The sequence below is a fragment of the Bombina bombina genome, chromosome 9, assembly GCF_027579735.1.
Source record: "Bombina bombina isolate aBomBom1 chromosome 9, aBomBom1.pri, whole genome shotgun sequence".
Lineage (NCBI taxonomy): Eukaryota > Metazoa > Chordata > Amphibia > Anura > Bombinatoridae > Bombina > Bombina bombina.
This window is the reverse complement of record NC_069507.1, coordinates 271,703,885-271,725,986: the sequence shown is the minus strand read 5'-3', so window position 1 is coordinate 271,725,986 and position 22,102 is coordinate 271,703,885. Positions and strand designations below refer to the sequence as shown.

Sequence of the window (22,102 nt, the reverse complement as noted above, 5' to 3'; positions counted from 1 at the left end):
ACAGGCTGTATAGGGGACAGTGTCACTCTGTATAAGAGGAGAGCAGCAGGCAGTATACAGGACAGTGTCACTCTGTATTAGAGGAGAGCATCAGGTTGTATAGGGCACAGTGTCACTCTGTATAAGAGGAGAGCATCAGGCTGTATAGGGGACAGTGCCACTCTGTATAAGAGGAGAGCATAAGGCTGTATAGGGGACAGTGCCACTCTGTATAAGAGGAGAGCATCAGGCTGTATAGGGGACAGTGTCACTCTGTATAAGAGGAGAGCAGCAGGCTGTATAGGGGACAGTGTCACTCTGTATAAGAGGAGAGCAACAGGCTGTATAGGGGACAGTGTCACTCTGTATAAGAGGAGAGCAACAGGCTGTATAGGGGACAGTGTCACTCTGTATAAGAGGAGAGCAGCAGGCTGTATAGGGGACAGTGTCACTCTGTATAAGAGAGCATCAGGCTGTATAGGGGACAGTGTCACTCTGTATAAGAGGAGAGCAGCAGGCTGTATAGGGGACAGTGTCACTCTGTATAAGAGGAGAGCAGCAGGCTGTATAGGGGACAGTGTCACTCTGTATAAGAGGAGAGCATCAGGCTGTATAAGGGACAGTGTTACTCTGTATAAGAGGAGAGCATCAGGCTGTATAGGGGACAGTGTCACTCTGTATGAGAGGAGAGCAGAATGCTGTATGGGTAGATTTTGATGCAGCTAAGTGTGTGTGGTTTTATAAATGTGATTTTATTACCCTGGACTATGGGTACAAACAGCAGGTCATACATGACAGGTTCACACTTTAATGGCTTCATTATGCCAGAGCTTGTGATTATTTTTAATCTTGTGCCCTGTAATCAGAGAGGTGTAGAATTATTAGATATCTTATATCTACAGAATTCCATTTAAATAAAGAGCAGCTAGTGCTAGTGATACATGCCAGAAGCAGTACAAAAAGTTGTTTTGTTTTCAAAAAAGGTTCAAGCGTGGCTTAACACAAAAGTGAAACATATTTATTGGCTGACACAGGAGTCACAGGACATTGCAAAATCATTAATGAATATTGTAAATTTGAACTTTTTAAGCCTTACATTTCGGTGGCTAGTGGTGGTGGTGGTGGTGATTCCAACGCTGTTGCCAATAAAATGCTCTTTTTGTTAATGGGATATTTATATGGTTGTAGCATGTATACAGCTAATGTGTGTGCCCCTACTACCTGCTACACTGACAGCTTCACATTGAAGTGCATGTGCTATGGCACATTCCTACCTGTTCTGTACTTACAGGGGTTGGACAAAATAATGTGAAAAAAATTATTATAAGAGTTAATATTATTCATGCAAGCTACAGTGACAAAACAAACAAACGGCTAGATTACGAGTTTTTGTCGGTAATGGTGTGCGGTGCTTTCTCTTTTTTGATTGGCCTATTTTTATGTCATAATAGCGTGTACAAAACCAATTAACATAGACAGTGTGACAGACCCTTCTGTCAGGACTGAAGGAGTTAACTGTGTTTAGCTAAGAAACTAATTTCTAAAGACAGGTTTGCTGGCCTTAGCTATTGTGTACTGTCATTAAAGTTAGGGATAAGCATTCCATTGTTTGATCACCCTCAGAGAGAAAACGCCTAAGTGATAAGAAGAGCCCAGAGTGTCTTGTGTTTAAAGTATTTAAGTAATGTAATTCCATTGTATCATGTAAAAGGGCGTCTTCCCCTTTTATCTAATGTACAACATTTATTCAACCCCCATCTGGGGGGGTCAGACCTGCATAAATACTAGGCATAGCCTTTTAATAAATGTCTTTCTGTTTAAACCTGAAAACTGGCTGGTTTGTGAATTGCTGATTCCCTATGCAGGACATTGTTCCCTGGTATTAACCCTTGGTACACTGTTGGTACCGTAACATTGGTGGCAAGCGACGGAATGAACCTTATCGCCCAGAAGAGCAACTACACAAGCCAGTAACCTCAGGAAGAGGGGGATTATTACAATACTGACTAAGATGGAAAGAGTACCAGGGACAGAAGGAACCAATGGGCCCAGCATAGCAGACAGAACCCCCGCAGAAGCAAGCTTTGATCGGGCGGTTAAAATAAGACTGGCACATTATGGCCCCAACCCATCTGCGGAAATTATCGACCGGGTCATAGCAGCTGTGGAGGCCAACCTACTTCGCCAAAGCGGCGCTGCAGCAAACCCAGTGGAAAAGAGAAAAGTAAATTTTGCAGCTTTTAAAAACTTCCTGGAAACAGAAGGAGAGATTGATGGGTACCTTGCGGATTTTGAGAGGCAATGTGCACTACACAAGGTACCCGCAGAGGACTGGGTCATGATATTATCCGGAAAATTATCCGGCCGGGCCAGTGAGGCTTTTCGGGCCATTCCAGATGAGGAAGTCGGGGATTATAATACTGTAAAAGAGGCTCTGCTCTCCAGGTATGCGGTTACACCGGAGGCATACCGGAGGAGGTTCAGAGACACTGTTAAATTAGCTGGTGATTCCTACCTTGAGTGGGCATGTAAGGTGCACCGCACAGCAGCTGCCAGTTACCAACCCCCGGCGCACCGCTATACCACACGGCCTCTGGCCACGAACTACCCTCAGAGAGCCCGGTTCAATTCGCGGGGCTACTCACAACCGATTCGGTGCTTTGGATGTAAGCAACTAGGGCACAAAAGACCAGAGTGTCCCCTAAATGCAGCGAACCAAGCACAGTCCTGGAGAAGACCCGCCAGCGGAATCCCACGTAATCCTCAGCCTGCGGCCCGCTACGTAGAAGCGCAAGAATGCTGGGGCATCCTACATGAGGCAGACCTTGTGCAAGCTGCCCACCGGAATAACCGGCAACTGGTTAAAGTGAATGGGAAGGAGGTCAGTGGTTTACGGGATACTGGTGCTACCATGACCTTGCTTCGAAAGAACTTGGTGTCTGAGAAACAGCACACTGGAGACACTGTGGCTGTGAGGGTAGCAGGGGGCACTGTGTTCCGCCTACCTGTTGCCAGGGTACATTTGGATTGGGGAGTGGGCGCTAGACCTGTGAATGTGGGGGTCATGAAGGATTTACCAGCTGATGTTCTCCTTGGAAATACCTTGGCCCCCCCTTGTTTCTGCCTACGCTCCTATGGGTCCCGCGGATGTTAACCCTGTGACTACCCGTGCCCAGATCCGTGCAGCAGAGACTGACCCACCTGCTGCTAAGCCCCAGGACGCTGAGCTCAGTAAATCTCTATCCGCTATTGATACGTGGAAGTCCCGTTACAATGCGCTGATGAAGGAGAAGAGGAGCGCAGAGGAAAAAGCATGTTTAGAACGTGAATCTCTGCTAGACAAGCTGCACCGACAGACTGCAGAAAACACCAGCTTGAGAGTGGAACATGAAACATTAAAGACAAACTTAGCGACACTTGAGGAGAAGCTGACGCTGGCTCATAGTGAGGTGCAGCAACTCAAGGGCACCCTATGTCAGTATGAAGGGATTGTGGATACCTATAAAGAGCAGGTACAAAAAACTCGTAAAGAAGCTGATGGGATTTTGAATGACTGTTTAGCCCTAGTCTGGGCACTGAGGAAGTTGAACCCTTGTTTGTATGGACAGGAATTCTCTCTCATAACGGGAATACAGATGGATTATCCTGGCAAACTGACATGCCTACCACCTCCTAGTCCGGTCATCCCCAGGTTGACCCGCAAAAGGGTCAAGCCGGGTCTGCCGGAGTGTTCCACAAGGGGGGAGCTATGTGACAGACCCTTCTGTCAGGACTGAAGGAGTTAACTGTGTTTAGCTAAGAAACTAATTTCTAAAGACAGGTTTGCTGGCCTTAGCTATTGTGTACTGTCATTAAAGTTAGGGATAAGCATTCCATTGTTTGATCACCCTCAGAGAGAAAACGCCTAAGTTATAAGAAGAGCCCAGAGTGTCTTGTGTTTAAAGTATTTAAGTAATGTAATTCCATTGTATCATGTAAAAGTCCATTGTATCATGTAAAAGGGCGTCTTCCCCTTTTATCTAATGTACAACATTTATTCAACCCCCATCTGGGGGGGTCAGACCTGCATAAATACTAGGCATAGCCTTTTAATAAAAGTCATTCTGTTTTAAACCTGAAATGTGGAGCTTGGTCTCATGTTTGCAGGGAAACTGATCAAGGTTGTGAAGTGCTGATTGTCTATGCAGGACATTGTTCATCTGGTATTAACCCTTGGTACACTGTTGGTACCGTAACAGACAGGAAGGGGTTAAACATCACATGTGTGTTAAATTTAATTGTAGTATATTCCTTTAAAAGGTGAGTCCAGTATGTGTAGCCTATGAACAAGTGTGCAGGCCCCACATGAAACATGTCTGCCATTCTCTGCAGTACTGGTCATTCTTTCCTGATTATGTGAGCTGTGTGCTCACGTTCTGTTTTTATGTTACATTTGCCTCAAATAAATATTTCTGAATTTTATATTGGAGTCCTTGTTTTCGTATGAAGAGGAGTTGCTACGGACACTTTCCCTTACGTTTGATTTTGAGTGGAATCCATGCGACCCTCAACTTTAACAAGATTCCCAGTACCGGCACTGGCCACACAGCCCCATAACATGATGGAACATCCACCATATTTTACTGTGGGTAGCAAGTGTTTGTCTTGGAACGCTGTGTTCTTTTGCCGCCATGCATAACGCTCCTTGTTATGACCAAATAACTCAATCTTTGATTCATCAGTCCACAGCACCTTCTTCCAAAATGAAGCTGGCTTGTCCAAATGTGCGTTTGCATACCTCAAGCAACTCTGTTTGTGGCGTGTGTGTAGAAAAGGTTTCTTCCGCATCACTCTCCCATACGCTGAATTGTTGAACGATGCACAGTGACACCTTCTGCAGCAAGATGATGTTGTAGGTCTTTGGAGGTGGTCTGTGGGCTGTTTTTGACCGTTCTCACCATCCTTTGCCTTTGCCTCTCCAATATTTTACTTCTGGCCTTAACAAGAACTGTGCCTGTGGTCTTCCATTTCCTCACTATGTTCCTCACAGTGGACACTGACAGCTTAAATCTCTACGATAGCTTTTTGTAGCCTTCCCCCAAACCATAATGTTGAACAATCTTTGTTTTCAGGTCATTTGAGAGTTGTTTTGAGGCCCCCATGTTGCCACTCTTCAGAGGAGAGTCAAAGAGAACAACAACTTGCAATTGGCCACCTTAAATACCTTTTCTCATGATTGGATTCACCTGTCTATGAAGTTCAAGGCTTAATGGACTCACCAAACCAATTATGTTTTCCAATTAATCAGTGCTAGATAGTTACAGGTATTCAAATCAACAAAATGACAGTGTTACTCTGTATAAGAGGAGAGCATTAGGCTGTATAGGGGACAGTGTCACTCTGTATAAGAGGAGAGCAGCAGACTGTATAGGGGACAGTGTCACTCTGTATGAGAGGAGAGCAGCAGGCTGTATAGGGGACAGTGTCACTCTGTATAAGAGGAGAGCAGCAGGCTGTATAGGGGACAGTGTCACTCTGTATAAGAGGAGAGCAGCAGGCTGTATAAGAGGAGAGCATCAGGCTGTGTAGGGGACAGTGCCACTCTGTATAAGAGGAGAGCATCAGGCTGTATAGGGGACAGTGTCACTCTATATAAGAGAGCAGCAGGCTGTATAGGGGACAGTGTCACTCTGTATTAAAGGAGAGCATCAGGTTGTATAGGGGACAGTGTCACTCTGTATAAGAGGAGAGCAACAGGCTGTATAGGGGACAGTGTCACTCTGTATAAGAGGAGAGCAGCAGGCTGTATAGAAGACAGTGTCACTCTGTATAAGAGGAGAGCAATAGGCTGTATAGGGGACAGTGTCACTCTGTATAAGAGGAGAGCATTAGGCTGTATAGGGGACAGTGTCACTCTGTATAAGAGGAGAGCAACAGACTGTATAGGGGACAGTGTCACTCTGTATAAGAGGAGAGCAGCAGGCTGTATAGGGGACAGTGTCACTCTGTATAAGAGGAGAGCATCAGGCTGTATAGGGGACAGTGTCACTCTGTATAAGAGGAGAGCATCAGGCTGTATAGGGGACAGTGTCACTCTGTATAAGAGGAGATCATTAGGCTGTATAGGGGACAGTGTCACTCTGTATAAGAGGAGAGCAACAGGCTGTATAGGGGACAGTGTCACTCTGTATAAGAGGAGAGCATCAGGCTGTATAGGGGACAGTGTCACTCTGTATAAGAGGAGAGCATCAGGCTGTATAGCGGACAGTGTCACTCTGTATAAGAGGAGAGCATCAGGCTGTATAGGGGACAGTGTCACTCTGTATAAGAGGAGAGCATTAGGCTGTATAGGGGACAGTGTCACTCTGTATAAGAGGAGAGCAGGATGCTGTATAGGGGACAGTGTCACTCTGTATAAGAGGAGAGCAGCAGGCTGTATAGGGGACAGTGTCACTCTGTATAAGAGGAGAGCAGAAGGCTGTATAGGGGACAGTGTCACTCTGTATAAGAGGAGAGCATCAGGCTGTATAGGGGACAGTGTCACTCTGTATAAGAGGAGAGCATCAGGCTGTATAGGGGACAGTGTCACTCTGTATAAGAGGAGAGCAGCAGGCTGTATAGGGGACAGTATCACTCTGTATAAGAGGAGAGCAGCAGGCTGTATAGGGGACAGTGTCACTCTGTATAAGATTAGAGCAGCAGGCTGTATAGGGGACAGTGTCACTCTGTATAAGAGGAGAGCATCAGGCTGTATAGGGGACAGTGTCACTCTGTATAAGAGGAGAGCATCAGGCTGTATAGGGGACAGTGTCACTCTGTATAAGAGGAGAGCATCAGGCTGTATAGGGGACAGTGTCACTCTGTATAAGAGCAGAGGATCAGGCTGTATAGGGGACAGTGTCACTCTGTATAAGAGGAGAGCATTAGGCTGTATAGGGGACAGTGTCACTCTGTATAAGAGGAGAGCAGGATGCTGTATAGGGGACAGTGTCACTCTGTATAAGAGGAGAGCAGCAGGCTGTATAAGAGGAGAGCATCAGGCTGTGTAGGGGACAGTGCCACTCTGTATAAGAGGAGAGCATCAGGCTGTATAGGGGACAGTGTCACTCTATATAAGAGAGCAGCAGGCTGTATAGGGGACAGTGTCACTCTGTATAAAAGGAGAGCATCAGGTTGTATAGGGGACAGTGTCACTCTGTATAAGAGGAGAGCATCAGGCTGTATAGGGGACAGTGTCACTCTGTATAAGAGGAGAGCAACAGGCTGTATAGGGGACAATGTCACTCTGTATAAGAGGAGAGCAGCAGGCTGTATAGGGGACAGTGTCACTCTGTATAAGAGGAGAGCATCAGGCTGTATAGGGGACAGTGTCACTCTGTATAAGAGGAGAGCATCAGGCTGTATAGGGGACAGTGTCACTCTGTATAAGAGGAGAGCATTAGGCTGTATAGGGGACAGTGTCACTCTGTATAAGAGGAGAGCAACAGGCTGTATAGGGGACAGTGTCACTCTGTATAAGAGGAGAGCATCAGGCTGTATAGGGGACAGTGTCACTCTGTATAAGAGGAGAGCATCAGGCTGTATAGGGGACAGTGTCACTCTGTATAAGAGGAGAGCATCAGGCTGTATAGGGGACAGTGTCACTCTGTATAAGAGGAGAGCATTAGGCTGTATAGGGGACAGTGTCACTCTGTATAAGAGGAGAGCAGGATGCTGTATAGGGGACAGTGTCACTCTGTATAAGAGGAGAGCAGCAGGCTGTATAGGGGACAGTGTCACTCTGTATAAGAGGAGAGCAGCAGGCTGTATAGGGGACAGTGTCACTCTGTATAAGAGGAGAGCATCAGGCTGTATAGGGGGCAGTGTCACTCTGTATAAGAGGAGAGCAGCAGGCTGTATAGGGGACAGTGTCACTCTGTATAAGAGGAGAGCAGCAGGCTGTATAGGGGACAGTGTCACTCTGTATAAGAGGAGAGCAGCAGGCTGTATAAGAGGAGAGCATCAGGCTTTATAGGGGACAGTGTCACTCTGTACAAGAGGAGAGCAGCAGGCTGTATAGGGGACAGTGTCACTCTGTATAAGAGGAGAGCAGCAGGCTGTATAGGGGACAGTGTCACTCTGTATAAGAGGAGAGCAGCAGGCTGTATAGGGGACAGTGTCACTCTGTATAAGAGGAGAGCATCAGGCTGTATATGGGACAGTGTCACTCTGTATAAGAGGAAAGCAGCAGGCTGTATAAGAGGAGAGCATCAGGCTGTATAGGGGACAGTGTCACTCTGTATGAGAGGAGAGCAGCAGGCTGTATAGGGGACAGTGTCACTCTGTATAAGAGGAGAGCAGCAGGCTGTATAGGGGACAGTGTCACTCTGTATAAAAGGAGAGCATCAGGCTGTATAGGGGACAGTGCCACTCTGTATAAGAGGAGAGCAGCAGGCTGTATAGGGGACAGTGTCACTCTGTATAAGAGGAGACCAACAGGCTGTATAGGGGACAGTGTCACTCTGTATAAGAGGAGAGCATCAGGCTGTATAGGGGACAGTGTCACTCTGTATAAGAGGAGAGCATCAGGCTGTATAGGGGGCAGTGTCACTCTGTATAAGAGGAGAGCAGCAGGCTGTATAGGGGACAGTGTCACTCTGTATGAGAGGAGAGCAGCAGGCTGTATAGGGGACAGTGTCACTCTGTATAAGAGGAGAGCAGCAGGCTGTATAGGGGACAGTGTCACTCTGTATAAGAGGAGAGCATCAGGCTGTATAAGAGGAGAGCATCAGGCTGTATAGGGGACAGTGTCACTCTGTACAAGAGGAGAGCAGCAGGCTGTATAGGGGACAGTGTCACTCTGTATAAGAGGAGAGCAGCAGGCTGTATAGGGGACAGTGTCACTCTGTATAAGAGGAGAGCAGCAGGCTGTATAGGGGACAGTGTCACTCTGTATAAGAGGAGAGCATCAGGCTGTATAGGGGACAGTGTCACTCTGTATAAGAGGAGAGCAGCAGGCTGTATAGGGGACAGTGTCACTCTGTATAAGAGGAGAGCAGCAGGCTGTATAGGGGACAGTGTCACTCTGTATGAGAGGAGAGCAGCAGGCTGTATAGGGGACAGTGTCACTCTGTATAAGAGGAGAGCAGCAGGCTGTATAGGGGACAGTGTCACTCTGTATGAGAGGAGAGCAGCAGGCTGTATAGGGGACAGTGTCACTCTGTATAAGAGGAGAGCATTAGGCTGTATAAGGGACAGTGTCACTCTGTATGAGAGGAGAGCAGCAGGCTGTATAGGGGACAGTGTCACTCTGTATAAGAGGAGAGCAGCAGGCTGTATAGGGGACAGTGTCACTCTGTATAAGAGGAGAGCAGCAGGCTGTATAGGGGACAGTGTCACTCTGTATAAGAGGAGAGCAGCAGGCTGTATAGGGGACAGTGTCACTCTGTATAAGAGGAGAGCAGCAGGCTGTATAGGGGACAGTGTCACTCTGTATAAGAGGAGAGCAGCAGGCTGTATAGGGGACAGTGTCACTCTGTATGAGAGGAGAGCAGCAGGCTGTATAGGGGACAGTGTCACTCTGTATGAGAGGAGAGCAGCAGGCTGTATAGGGGACAGTGTCACTCTGTATAAGAGGAGAGCAGCAGGCTGTATAGGGGACAGTGTCACTCTGTATAAGAGGAGAGCAGCAGGCTGTATAGGGGACAGTGTCACTCTGTATGAGAGGAGAGTTGCAGGCTGTATAGGGGACAGCGTCACTCTGTATAAGAGGAGAGCAGCAGGCTGTATAGGGGACAGTGTCACTCTGTATAAGAGGAGAGCAGCAGGCTGTATAGGGGACAGTGTCACTCTGTATAAGAGGAGAGCAGCAGGCTGTATAAGAGGAGAGCATCAGGCTGTATAGGGGACAGTGTCACTCTGTATAAGAGGAGAGCAGCAGGCTGTATAAGAGGAGAGCATCATGCTGTGTAGGGGACAGTGCCAATCTGTATAAGAGGAGAGCATCAGGCTGTATAGGGGACAGTGTCACTCTATATAAGAGAGCAGCAGGCTGTATAGGGGACAGTGTCACTCTGTATAAAAGGAGAGCATCAGGTTGTATAGGGGACAGTGTCACTCTGTATAAGAGGAGAGCATCAGGCTGTATAGGGGACAGTGTCACTCTGTATAAGAGGAGAGCAACAGGCTGTATAGGGGACAATGTCACTCTGTATAAGAGGAGAGCAGCAGGCTGTATAGGGGACAGTGTCACTCTGTATAAGAAGAGAGCAATAGGCTGTATAGGGGACAGTGTCACTCTGTATAAGAGGAGAGCATTAGGCTGTATAGGGGACAGTGTCACTCTGTATAAGAGGAGAGCAACAGGCTGTATAGGGGACAGTGTCACTCTGTATAAGAGGAGAGCAGCAGGCTGTATAGGGGACAGTGTCACTCTGTATAAGAGGAGAGCATCAGGCTGTATAGGGGACAGTGTCACTCTGTATAAGAGGAGAGCATCAGGCTGTATAGGGGACAGTGTCACTCTGTATAAGAGGAGAGCAACAGGCTGTATAGGGGACAGTGTCACTCTGTATAAGAGGAGAGCATCAGGCTGTATAGGGGACAGTGTCACTCTGTATAAGAGGAGAGCATCAGGCTGTATAGCGGACAGTGTCACTCTGTATAAGAGGAGAGCATCAGGCTGTATAGGGGACAGTGTCACTCTGTATAAGAGGAGAGCATTAGGCTGTATAGGGGACAGTGTCACTCTGTATAAGAGGAGAGCAGGATGCTGTATAGGGGACAGTGTCACTCTATAAGAGGAGAGCAGCAGGCTGTATAGGGGACAGTGTCACTCTGTATAAGAGGAGAGCAGAAGGCTGTATAGGGGACAGTGTCACTCTGTATAAGAGGAGAGCATCAGGCTGTATAGGGGACAGTGTCACTCTGTATAAGAGGAGAGCATCAGGCTGTATAGGGGACAGTGTCACTCTGTATAAGAGGAGAGCAGCAGGCTGTATAGGGGACAGTATCACTCTGTATAAGAGGAGAGCAGCAGGCTGTATAGGGGACAGTGTCACTCTGTATAAGATTAGAGCAGCAGGCTGTATAGGGGACAGTGTCACTCTGTATAAGAGGAGAGCATCAGGCTGTATAGGGGACAGTGTCACTCTGTATAAGAGGAGAGCATCAGGCTGTATAGGGGACAGTGTCACTCTGTATAAGAGGAGAGCATCAGGCTGTATAGGGGACAGTGTCACTCTGTATAAGAGGAGAGGATCAGGCTGTATAGGGGACAGTGTCACTCTGTATAAGAGGAGAGCATTAGGCTGTATAGGGGACAGTGTCACTCTGTATAAGAGGAGAGCAGGATGCTGTATAGGGGACAGTGTCACTCTGTATAAGAGGAGAGCAGCAGGCTGTATAAGAGGAGAGCATCAGGCTGTGTAGGGGACAGTGCCACTCTGTATAAGAGGAGAGCATCAGGCTGTATAGGGGACAGTGTCACTCTATATAAGAGAGCAGCAGGCTGTATAGGGGACAGTGTCACTCTGTATAAAAGGAGAGCATCAGGTTGTATAGGGGACAGTGTCACTCTGTATGAGAGGAGAGTTGCAGGCTGTATAGGGGACAGTGTCACTCTGTATAAGAGGAGAGCAGCAGGCTGTATAGGGGACAGTGTCACTCTGTATAAGAGGAGAGCAGCAGGCTGTATAGGGGACAGTGTCACTCTGTATAAGAGGAGAGCAGCAGGCTGTATAAGAGGAGAGCATCAGGCTGTATAGGGGACAGTGTCACTCTGTATAAGAGGAGAGCAGCAGGCTGTATAAGAGGAGAGCATCATGCTGTGTAGGGGACAGTGCCAATCTGTATAAGAGGAGAGCATCAGGCTGTATAGGGGACAGTGTCACTCTATATAAGAGAGCAGCAGGCTGTATAGGGGACAGTGTCACTCTGTATAAAAGGAGAGCATCAGGTTGTATAGGGGACAGTGTCACTCTGTATAAGAGGAGAGCATCAGGCTGTATAGGGGACAGTGTCACTCTGTATAAGAGGAGAGCAACAGGCTGTATAGGGGACAATGTCACTCTGTATAAGAGGAGAGCAGCAGGCTGTATAGGGGACAGTGTCACTCTGTATAAGAAGAGAGCAATAGGCTGTATAGGGGACAGTGTCACTCTGTATAAGAGGAGAGCATTAGGCTGTATAGGGGACAGTGTCACTCTGTATAAGAGGAGAGCAACAGGCTGTATAGGGGACAGTGTCACTCTGTATAAGAGGAGAGCAGCAGGCTGTATAGGGGACAGTGTCACTCTGTATAAGAGGAGAGCATCAGGCTGTATAGGGGACAGTGTCACTCTGTATAAGAGGAGAGCATCAGGCTGTATAGGGGACAGTGTCACTCTGTATAAGAGGAGAGCATCAGGCTGTATAGGGGACAGTGTCACTCTGTATAAGAGGAGAGCAACAGGCTGTATAGGGGACAGTGTCACTCTGTATAAGAGGAGAGCATCAGGCTGTATAGGGGACAGTGTCACTCTGTATAAGAGGAGAGCATCAGGCTGTATAGCGGACAGTGTCACTCTGTATAAGAGGAGAGCATCAGGCTGTATAGGGGACAGTGTCACTCTGTATAAGAGGAGAGCATTAGGCTGTATAGGGGACAGTGTCACTCTGTATAAGAGGAGAGCAGGATGCTGTATAGGGGACAGTGTCACTCTGTATAAGAGGAGAGCAGCAGGCTGTATAGGGGACAGTGTCACTCTGTATAAGAGGAGAGCAGAAGGCTGTATAGGGGACAGTGTCACTCTGTATAAGAGGAGAGCATCAGGCTGTATAGGGGACAGTGTCACTCTGTATAAGAGGAGAGCATCAGGCTGTATAGGGGACAGTGTCACTCTGTATAAGAGGAGAGCAGCAGGCTGTATAGGGGACAGTGTCACTCTGTATAAGAGGAGAGCAGCAGGCTGTATAGGGGACAGTGTCACTCTGTATAAGATTAGAGCAGCAGGCTGTATAGGGGACAGTGTCACTCTGTATAAGAGGAGAGCATCAGGCTGTATAGGGGACAGTGTCACTCTGTATAAGAGGAGAGCATCAGGCTGTATAGGGGACAGTGTCACTCTGTATAAGAGGAGAGCATCAGGCTGTATAGGGGACAGTGTCACTCTGTATAAGAGGAGAGGATCAGGCTGTATAGGGGACAGTGTCACTCTGTATAAGAGGAGAGCATTAGGCTGTATAGGGGACAGTGTCACTCTGTATAAGAGGAGAGCAGGATGCTGTATAGGGGACAGTGTCACTCTGTATAAGAGGAGAGCAGCAGGCTGTATAAGAGGAGAGCATCAGGCTGTGTAGGGGACAGTGCCACTCTGTATAAGAGGAGAGCATCAGGCTGTATAGGGGACAGTGTCACTCTATATAAGAGAGCAGCAGGCTGTATAGGGGACAGTGTCACTCTGTATAAAAGGAGAGCATCAGGTTGTATAGGGGACAGTGTCACTCTGTATGAGAGGAGAGTTGCAGGCTGTATAGGGGACAGTGTCACTCTGTATAAGAGGAGAGCAGCAGGCTGTATAGGGGACAGTGTCACTCTGTATAAGAGGAGAGCAGCAGGCTGTATAGGGGACAGTGTCACTCTGTATAAGATTAGAGCTGCAGGCTGTATAGGGGACAGTGTCACTCTGTATAAGAGGAGAGCATCAGGCTGTATAGGGGACAGTGTCACTCTGTATAAGAGGAGAGCATCAGGCTGTATAGGGGACAGTGTCACTCTGTATAAGAGGAGAGCAGCAGGCTGTATAGGGGACAGTATCACTCTGTATAAGAGGAGAGCAGCAGGCTGTATAGGGGACAGTGTCACTCTGTATAAGATTAGAGCAGCAGGCTGTATAGGGGACAGTGTCACTCTGTATAAGAGGAGAGCATCAGGCTGTATAGGGGACAGTGTCACTCTGTATAAGAGGAGAGCATCAGGCTGTATAGGGGACAGTGTCACTCTGTATAAGAGGAGAGCATCAGGCTGTATAGGGGACAGTGTCACTCTGTATAAGAGGAGAGCATCAGGCTGTATAGGGGACAGTGTCACTCTGTATAAGAGGAGAGCATTAGGCTGTATAGGGGACAGTGTCACTCTGTATAAGAGGAGAGCAGGATGCTGTATAGGGGACAGTGTCACTCTGTATAAGAGGAGAGCTGCAGGCTGTATAGGGGACAGTGTCACTCTGTATAAGAGGAAAGCATCAGGCTGTATAGGGGACAGTGTCACTCTGTATGAGAGGAGAGCAGCAGGCTGTATAGGGGACAGTGTCACTCTGTATAAGAGAGCAGCAGGCTGTATAGGGGACAGTTTCACTCTGTATAAGAGAGCAGCAGGCTGTATAGGGGACAGTGTCACTCTGTATAAGAGCGCAGCAGGCTGTATAGGGGACAGTGTCACTCTGTATAAGAGGAGAGCAACAGGCTGTATAGGGGACAGTGTCACTCTGTATAAGAGGAGAGCAACAGGCTGTATAGGGGACAGTGTCACTCTGTATAAGAGGAGAGCAACAGGCTGTATAGGGGACAGTGTCACTCTGTATAAGAGGAGAGCAGCAGGCTGTATAGGGGACAGTGTCACTCTGTATAAGAGGAGAGCAACAGGCTGTATAGGGGACAGTGTCACTCTGTATAAGAGGAGAGCAACAGGCTGTATAGGGGACAGTGTCACTCTGTATAAGAGGAGAGCAACAGGCTGTATAGGGGACAGTGTCACTCTGTATAAGAGGAGAGCAGCAGGCTGTATAGGGGACAGTGTCACTCTGTATAAGAGCAGAGCAGCAGACTGTATAGGGGACAGTGTCACTCTGTATTAGAGGAGAGCAGCAGGCTGTATGGGTAGATTGTGATGCAGCTAAGTGTGTGTGGTTTTATAAAGGTGATTTTATTACCCTGGGCTACGTGTGGCTCAGATTCAAACAGCAGGTCCTCATACATGACCGGCTCACACTTTAATGGCTTCATTATGCCAGAGCTTGTGATTATTTTTAATCTTGTGCCCTGTAATCAGAGAGGTGTAGAATTATTAGATATCTTATATCTACAGAATTCCATTTAAATAAAGAGCAGCTAGTGCTAGTGATACATGCCAGAAGCAGTACAACAAGTTGTTTTGTTTTCAAAAAAGGTTCAAGCGTGGCTTAACACAAAAGTGAAACATATTTATTGGCTGACACAGGAGTCACAGGACATTGCAAAATCATTAATGAATATTGTAAATTTGAACTTTTTAAGCCTTACATTTCGGTGGCTAGTGGTGGTGGTGGTGGTGATTCCAACGCTGTTGCCAATAAAATGCTCTTTTTGTTAATGGGATATTTATATGGTTGTAGCATGTATACAGCTAATGTGTGTGCCCCTACTACCTGCTACACTGACAGCTTCACATTGAAGTGCATGTGCTATGGCACATTCCTACCTGTTCTGTACTTACAGGGGTTGGACAAAATAATGTGAAAAAAATTATTATAAGAGTTAATATTATTCATGCAAGCTACAGTGACAAAACAAACAAACGGCTAGATTACGAGTTTTTGTCGGTAATGGTGTGCGGTGCTAACGAGCCTTTTTTTTCTCTTTTTTGATTGGCCTCTTTTTATGTCATAATAGCGTGTACAAAACCAATTAACATAGACAGGAAGGGGTTAAACATCACATGTGTGTTAAATTTAATTGTAGTATATTCCTTTAAAAGGTGAGTCCAGTATGTGTAGCCTATGAACAAGTGTGCAGGCCCCACACGAAACATGTCTGCCATTCTCTGCATTACTGGTCATTCTTTCCTGATTATGTGAGCTGTGTGCTCACGTTCTGTTTTTATGTTACATTTGCCTCAAATAAATATTTCAGAATTTTATATTGGAGTCCTTGTTTTCGTATGAAGAGGAGTTGCTACGGACACTTTCCCTTACATCTGCTGATTTTGAGTGGAATCCATGCGACCCTCAACTTTAACAAGATTCCCAGTACCGGCACTGGCCACACAGCTTCATAATATGATGGAACATCCACCAAATTTTACTGTGGGTAGCAAGTGTTTATCTTGGAACGCTATGTTTTTTTGCCGCCATGCATAACGCCCCTTGTTATGACCAATAACTCAATCTTTGATTCATCAGTCCACAGCACCTTCTTCCAAAATGAAGCTGGCTTGTCCAAATGTGCGTTTGCATACCGCAAGCGACACTGTTTGTGGCGTGTGTGCAGAAAAGGCTTCTTCCGCATCACTCTCCCATACGCTGAATTGTTGAACTAAGCACTGTGACACCATCTGCAGCAAGATGATGTTGTCGGTCTTTGGAGGTGGTCTGTGGGCTGTTTTTGACCGTTCTCACCATCCTTTGCCTTTGCCTCTCCGATATTTTACTTCTGGCCTTAACAAGAACTGTGCCTGTGGTCTTCCATTTCCTCACTATATTCCTCACAGTGGACACTGACAGCTTAAATCTCTACGATAGCTTTTTGTAGCCTTCCCCCAAACCATAATGTTGAACAATCTTTGTTTTCAGGTCATTTGAGAGTTGTTTTGAGGCCCCCATGTTGCCACTCTTCAGAGGAGAGTCAAAGAGAACAACAACTTGCAATTGGCCACCTTAAATACCTTTTCTCATGATTGGATTCACCTGTCTATGAAGTTCAAAGCTTAATGGACTCACCAAACCAATTATGTTTTCCAATTAATCAGTGCTAGGTAGTTACAGGTATTCAAATCAACAAAATGACAAGGGTGCCCAAATTTATGCATCTGTCTAATTTCGTTTTGATGCATATTGCACATTTTCTGTTAATCCAATAAACCTCATTTCACTACTGAAACATTACTGTGTCCTTCAGTTATTTGATAGATCAAAATGAAATTGCTGATCCAAACACCCAATGATTTATAAATGAAAATCATGGAAATTGTCAGGGGTGCCTAAACTTTTGCATTTGACTATATATTTAATAGTAAAAAGGACATTATTTTGTAAAGAACATAAGAATGTAAAATATGCATAACGCACATCGAGCTTTGCGATTTAAGTCGAAGGTGTCGGGTTAGTGCACATGAAGAATTGCTAACTTCAGTGCACGTTATTAAAATATTAAAAAAACATAATTTATGTAAGAACTTACCTGATAAATTCATTTCTTTCATATTAACAAGAGTCCATGAGCTAGTGACGTATGGGATATACATTCCTACCAGGAGGGGCAAAGTTTCCCAAACCTTAAAATGCCTATAAATACACCCCTCACCACACCCACAAATCAGTTTAACGAATAGCCAAGAAGTGGGGTGATAAGAAAAAGTGCGAAGCATATAAAATAAGGAATTGGAATAATTGTGCTTTATACAAAAAAATCATAACCACCACAAAAAAGGGTGGGCCTCATGGACTCTTGTTAATATGAAAGAAATGAATTTATCAGGTAAGTTCTTACATAAATTATGTTTTCTTTCATGTAATTAACAAGAGTCCATGAGCTAGTGACGTATGGGATAATGACTACCCAAGATGTGGATCTTTCCACACAAGAGTCACTAGAGAGGGAGGGATAAAATAAAGACAGCCAATTCCTGCTGAAAATAATCCACACCCAAAATAAAGTTTAACAAAAAACATAAGCAGAAGATTCAAACTGAAAACGCTGCCTGAAGAACTTTTCTACCAAAAACTGCTTCAGAAGAAGAAAATACATCAAAATGGTAGAATTTAGTAAAAGTATGCAAAGAAGACCAAGTTGCTGCTTTGCAGATCTGGTCAACCGAAGCTTCATTCCTAAACGCCCAGGAAGTAGATACTGACCTAGTAGAATGAGCTGTAATTCTTTGAGGCGGAGTTTTACCCGACTCAACATAGGCAAGATGAATTAAAGATTTCAACCAAGATGCCAAAGAAATGGCAGAAGCTTTCTGGCCTTTCCTAGAACCAGAAAAGATAACAAATAGACTAGAAGTCTTACGGAAAGATTTCGTAGCTTCAACATAATATTTCAAAGCTCTAACAACATCCAAAGAACAGAAAGAGCAGAGATTTGTCCTTTCAAAGAACTTGCGGACAAACCCTTATCCAAACCATCCTGAAGAAATTGTAAAATTCTCGGTATTCTAAAAGAATGCCAAGAAAAATGATGAGAAAGACACCATGAAATATAAGTCTTCCAGACTCTATAATATATCTCTCGAGATACAGATTTACGAGCCTGTAACATAGTATTAATCACGGAGTCAGAGAAACCTCTATGACCAAGAATCAAGCGTTCAATCTCCATACCTTTAAATTTAAGGATTTCAGATCCGGATGGAAAAAAGGACCTTGTGACAGAAGGTCTGGTCTTAACGGAAGAGTCCATGGCTGGCAAGATGCCATCCGGACAAGATCCGCATACCAAAACCTGTGAGGCCATGCCGGAGCTATTAGCAGAACAAACGAGCATTCCCTCAGAATCTTGGAGATTACTCTTGGAAGAAGAACTAGAGGCGGAAAGATATAGGCAGGATGATACTTCCAAGGAAGTGATAATGCATCCACTGCCTCCGCCTGAGGATCCCGGGATCTGGACAGATACCTGGGAAGTTTCTTGTTTAGATGAGAGGCCATCAGATCTATCTCTGGGAGCCCCCACAATTGAACAATCTGAAGAAATACCTCTGGGTGAAGAGACCATTCGCCCGGATGCAACGTTTGGCGACTGAGATAATCCGCTTCCCAATTGTCTACACCTGGGATATGAACCGCAGAGATTAGACAGGAGCTGGATTCCGCCCAAACCAAAATTCGAGATACTTCTTTCATAGCCAGAGGACTGTGAGTCCCTCCTTGATGATTGATGTATGCCACAGTTGTGACATTGTCTGTCTGAAAACAAATGAACGATTCTCTCTTCAGAAGAGGCCAAAACTGAAGAGCTCTGAAAATTGCACGGAGTTCCAAAATATTGATCGGTAATCTCACCTCCTGAGATTCCCAAACTCCTTGTGCCGTCAGAGATCCCCACACAGCTCCCCAACCTGTGAGACTTGCATCTGTTGAAATTACAGTCCAGGTCGGAAGAACAAAAGAAGCCCCCTGAATTAAACGATGGTGATTTGTCCACCACGTTAGAGAGTGTCGAACAATCGGTTTTAAAGATATTAATTGAGATATCTTCGTGTAATCCCTGCACCATTGGTTCAGCATACAGAGCTGAAGAGGTCGCATGTGAAAACGAGCAAAGGGGATCGCGTCCGATGCAGCAGTCATAAGACCTAGAATTTCCATGCATAAGGCTACCGAAGGGAATGATTGTGACTGAAGGTTTCGACAAGCTGTAATCAATTTTAGACGTCTCTTGTCTGTTAAAGACAGAGTCATGGACACTGAATCTATCTGGAAACCCAGAAAGGTTACCCTTGTTTGAGGAATCAAAGAACTTTTTGGTAAATTGATCCTCCAACCATGATCTTGAAGAAACAACACAAGTCGATTCGTATGAGACTCTGCTAAATGTAAAGACGGAGCAAGTACCAAGATATCGTCCAAATAAGGAAATACCACAATACCCTGTTCTCTGATTACAGACAGAAGGGCACCGAGAATCTTTGTGAAAATTCTTGGAGCTGTAGCAAGGCCAAACGGTAGAGCCACAAATTGGTAATGCTTGTCTAGAAAAGAGAATCTCAGGAACTGATAATGATCTGGATGAATCGGAATATGCAGATATGCATCCTGTAAATCTATTGTGGACATATAATTCCCTTGCTGAACAAAAGGCAATATAGTCCTTACAGTTACCATCTTGAACGTTGGTATCCTTACATAACGATTCAATAATTTTAGATCCAGAACTGGTCTGAAGGAATTCTCCTTCTTTGGTACAATGAAGAGATTTGAATAAAACCCCATCCCCTGTTCCGGAACTGGAACTGGCATAATTACTCCAGCCAACTCTAGATCTGAAACACAATTCAGAAATGCTTGAGCTTTCACTGGATTTACTGGGACATGGGAAAGAAAAAATCTCTTTGCAGGAGGTCTCAACTTGAAACCAATTCTGTACCCTTCTGAAACAATGTTCTGAATCCAAAGATTGTGAACAGATTTGATCCAAATTTCTTTGAAAAAACGTAACCTGCCCCCTACCAGCTGAACTGGAATGAGGGCCGTACCTTCATGTGAACTTAGAAGCAGGCTTTGCCTTTCTAGCAGGCTTGGATTTATTCCAGACTGGAGATGGTTTCCAAACTGAAACTGCTCCTGAGGACGAAGGATCAGGCTTTTGTTCTTTGTTGAAACGAAAGGAACGAAAACGATTGTTAGCCCTGTTTTTACCTTTAGATTTTTTATCCTGTGGTAAAAAAGTTCCTTTCCCACCAGTAACAGTTGAAATAATAGAATCCAACTGAGAACCAAATAATTTGTTTCCCTGGAAAGAAATGGAAAGTAGAGTTGATTTAGAAGCCATATCAGCATTCCAAGTCTTAAGCCATAAAGCTCTTCTGGCTAAGATAGCCAGAGACATAAATCTAACATCAACTCTAATAATATCAAAAATGGCATCACAGATGAAATTATTAGCATGCTGGAGAAGAATAATAATATCATGAGAATCACGATTTGTTACTTGTTGCGCTAGAGTTTCCAACCAAAAAGTTGAAGCTGCAGCAACATCAGCCAATGATATAGCAGGTCTAAGAAGATTACCTGAACATAGATAAGCTTTTCTTAGAAAAGATTCAATTTTTCTATCTAAAGGATCCTTAAACGAGGTACCATCTGACGTAGGAATGGTAGTACGTTTAGCAAGGGTAGAAATAGCCCCATCAACTTTAGGGATTTTGTCCCAAAATTCTAACCTGTCAGGCGGAACAGGATATAATTGCTTAAAACGTTTAGAAGGAGTAAATGAATTACCCAATTTATCCCATTCCTTAGCAATTACTGCAGAAATAGCATTTAGGAACAGGAAAGACTTCTGGAATAACCGCAGGAGCTTTAAAAACCTTATCCAAACGTATAGAATTAGTATCAAGAGGACTAGAATCCTCTATTTCTAAAGCAATTAGTACTTCTTTAAGTAAAGAGCGAATAAATTCCATCTTAAATAAATATGAAGATTTATCAGCATCAATCTCTGAGACAGAATCCTCTGAACTAGAAGAGTCCAAAGAATCAGAATGATGGTGTTCAATTAAAAATTCATCTGTAGAGAGAGAAGATTTAAAAGACTTTTTACGTTTACTAGAAGGAGAAATAACAGACAAAGCCTTCTTTATGGATTCAGAAACAAAATCTCTTATGTTATCAGGAACATTCTGCACCTTAGATGTTGAGGGAACTGCAACAGGCAATGGTACATCACTAAAGGAAATATTATCTGCTTTAACAAGTTTGTCATGACAATTAATACAAACAACAGCTGGAGAAATAGCTACCAAAAGTTTACAGCAGATACACTTAGCTTTGGTAGATCCAGCAGGCAGTGGTTTTCCTGTAGTATCTTCTGGCTCAGATGCAACGTGAGACATCTTGCAATATGTAAGAGAAAAAACAACATATAAAGCAAAATAAATCAAATTCCTTATAAGACAGTTTCAGGAATGGGAAAAAAATGCCAAACATCAAGCTTCTAGCAACCAGAAGCAAATGAAAATGAGACTGAAATAATGTGGAGACAAAAGCGACGCCCATATTTTTTGGCGCCAAATAAGACGCCCACATTATTTGGCGCCTAAATGCTTTTGGCGCCAAAAATGACGCCACATCCGGAACGCCGACATTTTTGGCGCAAAATAACGTCAAAAAAATGACGCAACTTCCGGCGACACGTATGACGCCGGAAACGGAAATGAATTTTTGCGCCAAAAAAATCCGCGCCAAAAATGACGCAATAAAATGAAGCATTTTCAGCCCCCGCGAGCCTAACAGCCCACAGGGAAAAAAGTCAAATTTTTGAGGTAAGACAAAATATGATAATTTAAAGCATAATCCCAAATATGAAACTGACTGTCTGGAAATAAGGAAAGTTGAACATTCTGAGTCAAGGCAAATAAATGTTTGAATACATATATTTAGAACTTTATAAATAAAGTGCCCAACCATAGCTTAGAGTGTCACAGAAAATAAGACTTACTTACCCCAGGACACTCATCTACATGTTTGTAGAAAGCCAAACCAGTACTGAA

General features: G+C 44.9%; 1 protein-coding gene across 1 annotated transcript in view; it reads right to left on the bottom strand.

The window, feature by feature from the left end:
• Positions 1–22,102, bottom strand: part of LOC128640317 (alpha-2-macroglobulin) — a gene marked incomplete in the record, with an annotated part of 664,962 nt that overhangs the window by 322,460 nt on the left and 320,400 nt on the right. Inside the window, 1 exon segment of the mRNA XM_053692808.1 lies at positions 14,847–14,955. Within this exon segment, the coding sequence (XP_053548783.1) occupies positions 14,847–14,955 (109 nt within the window).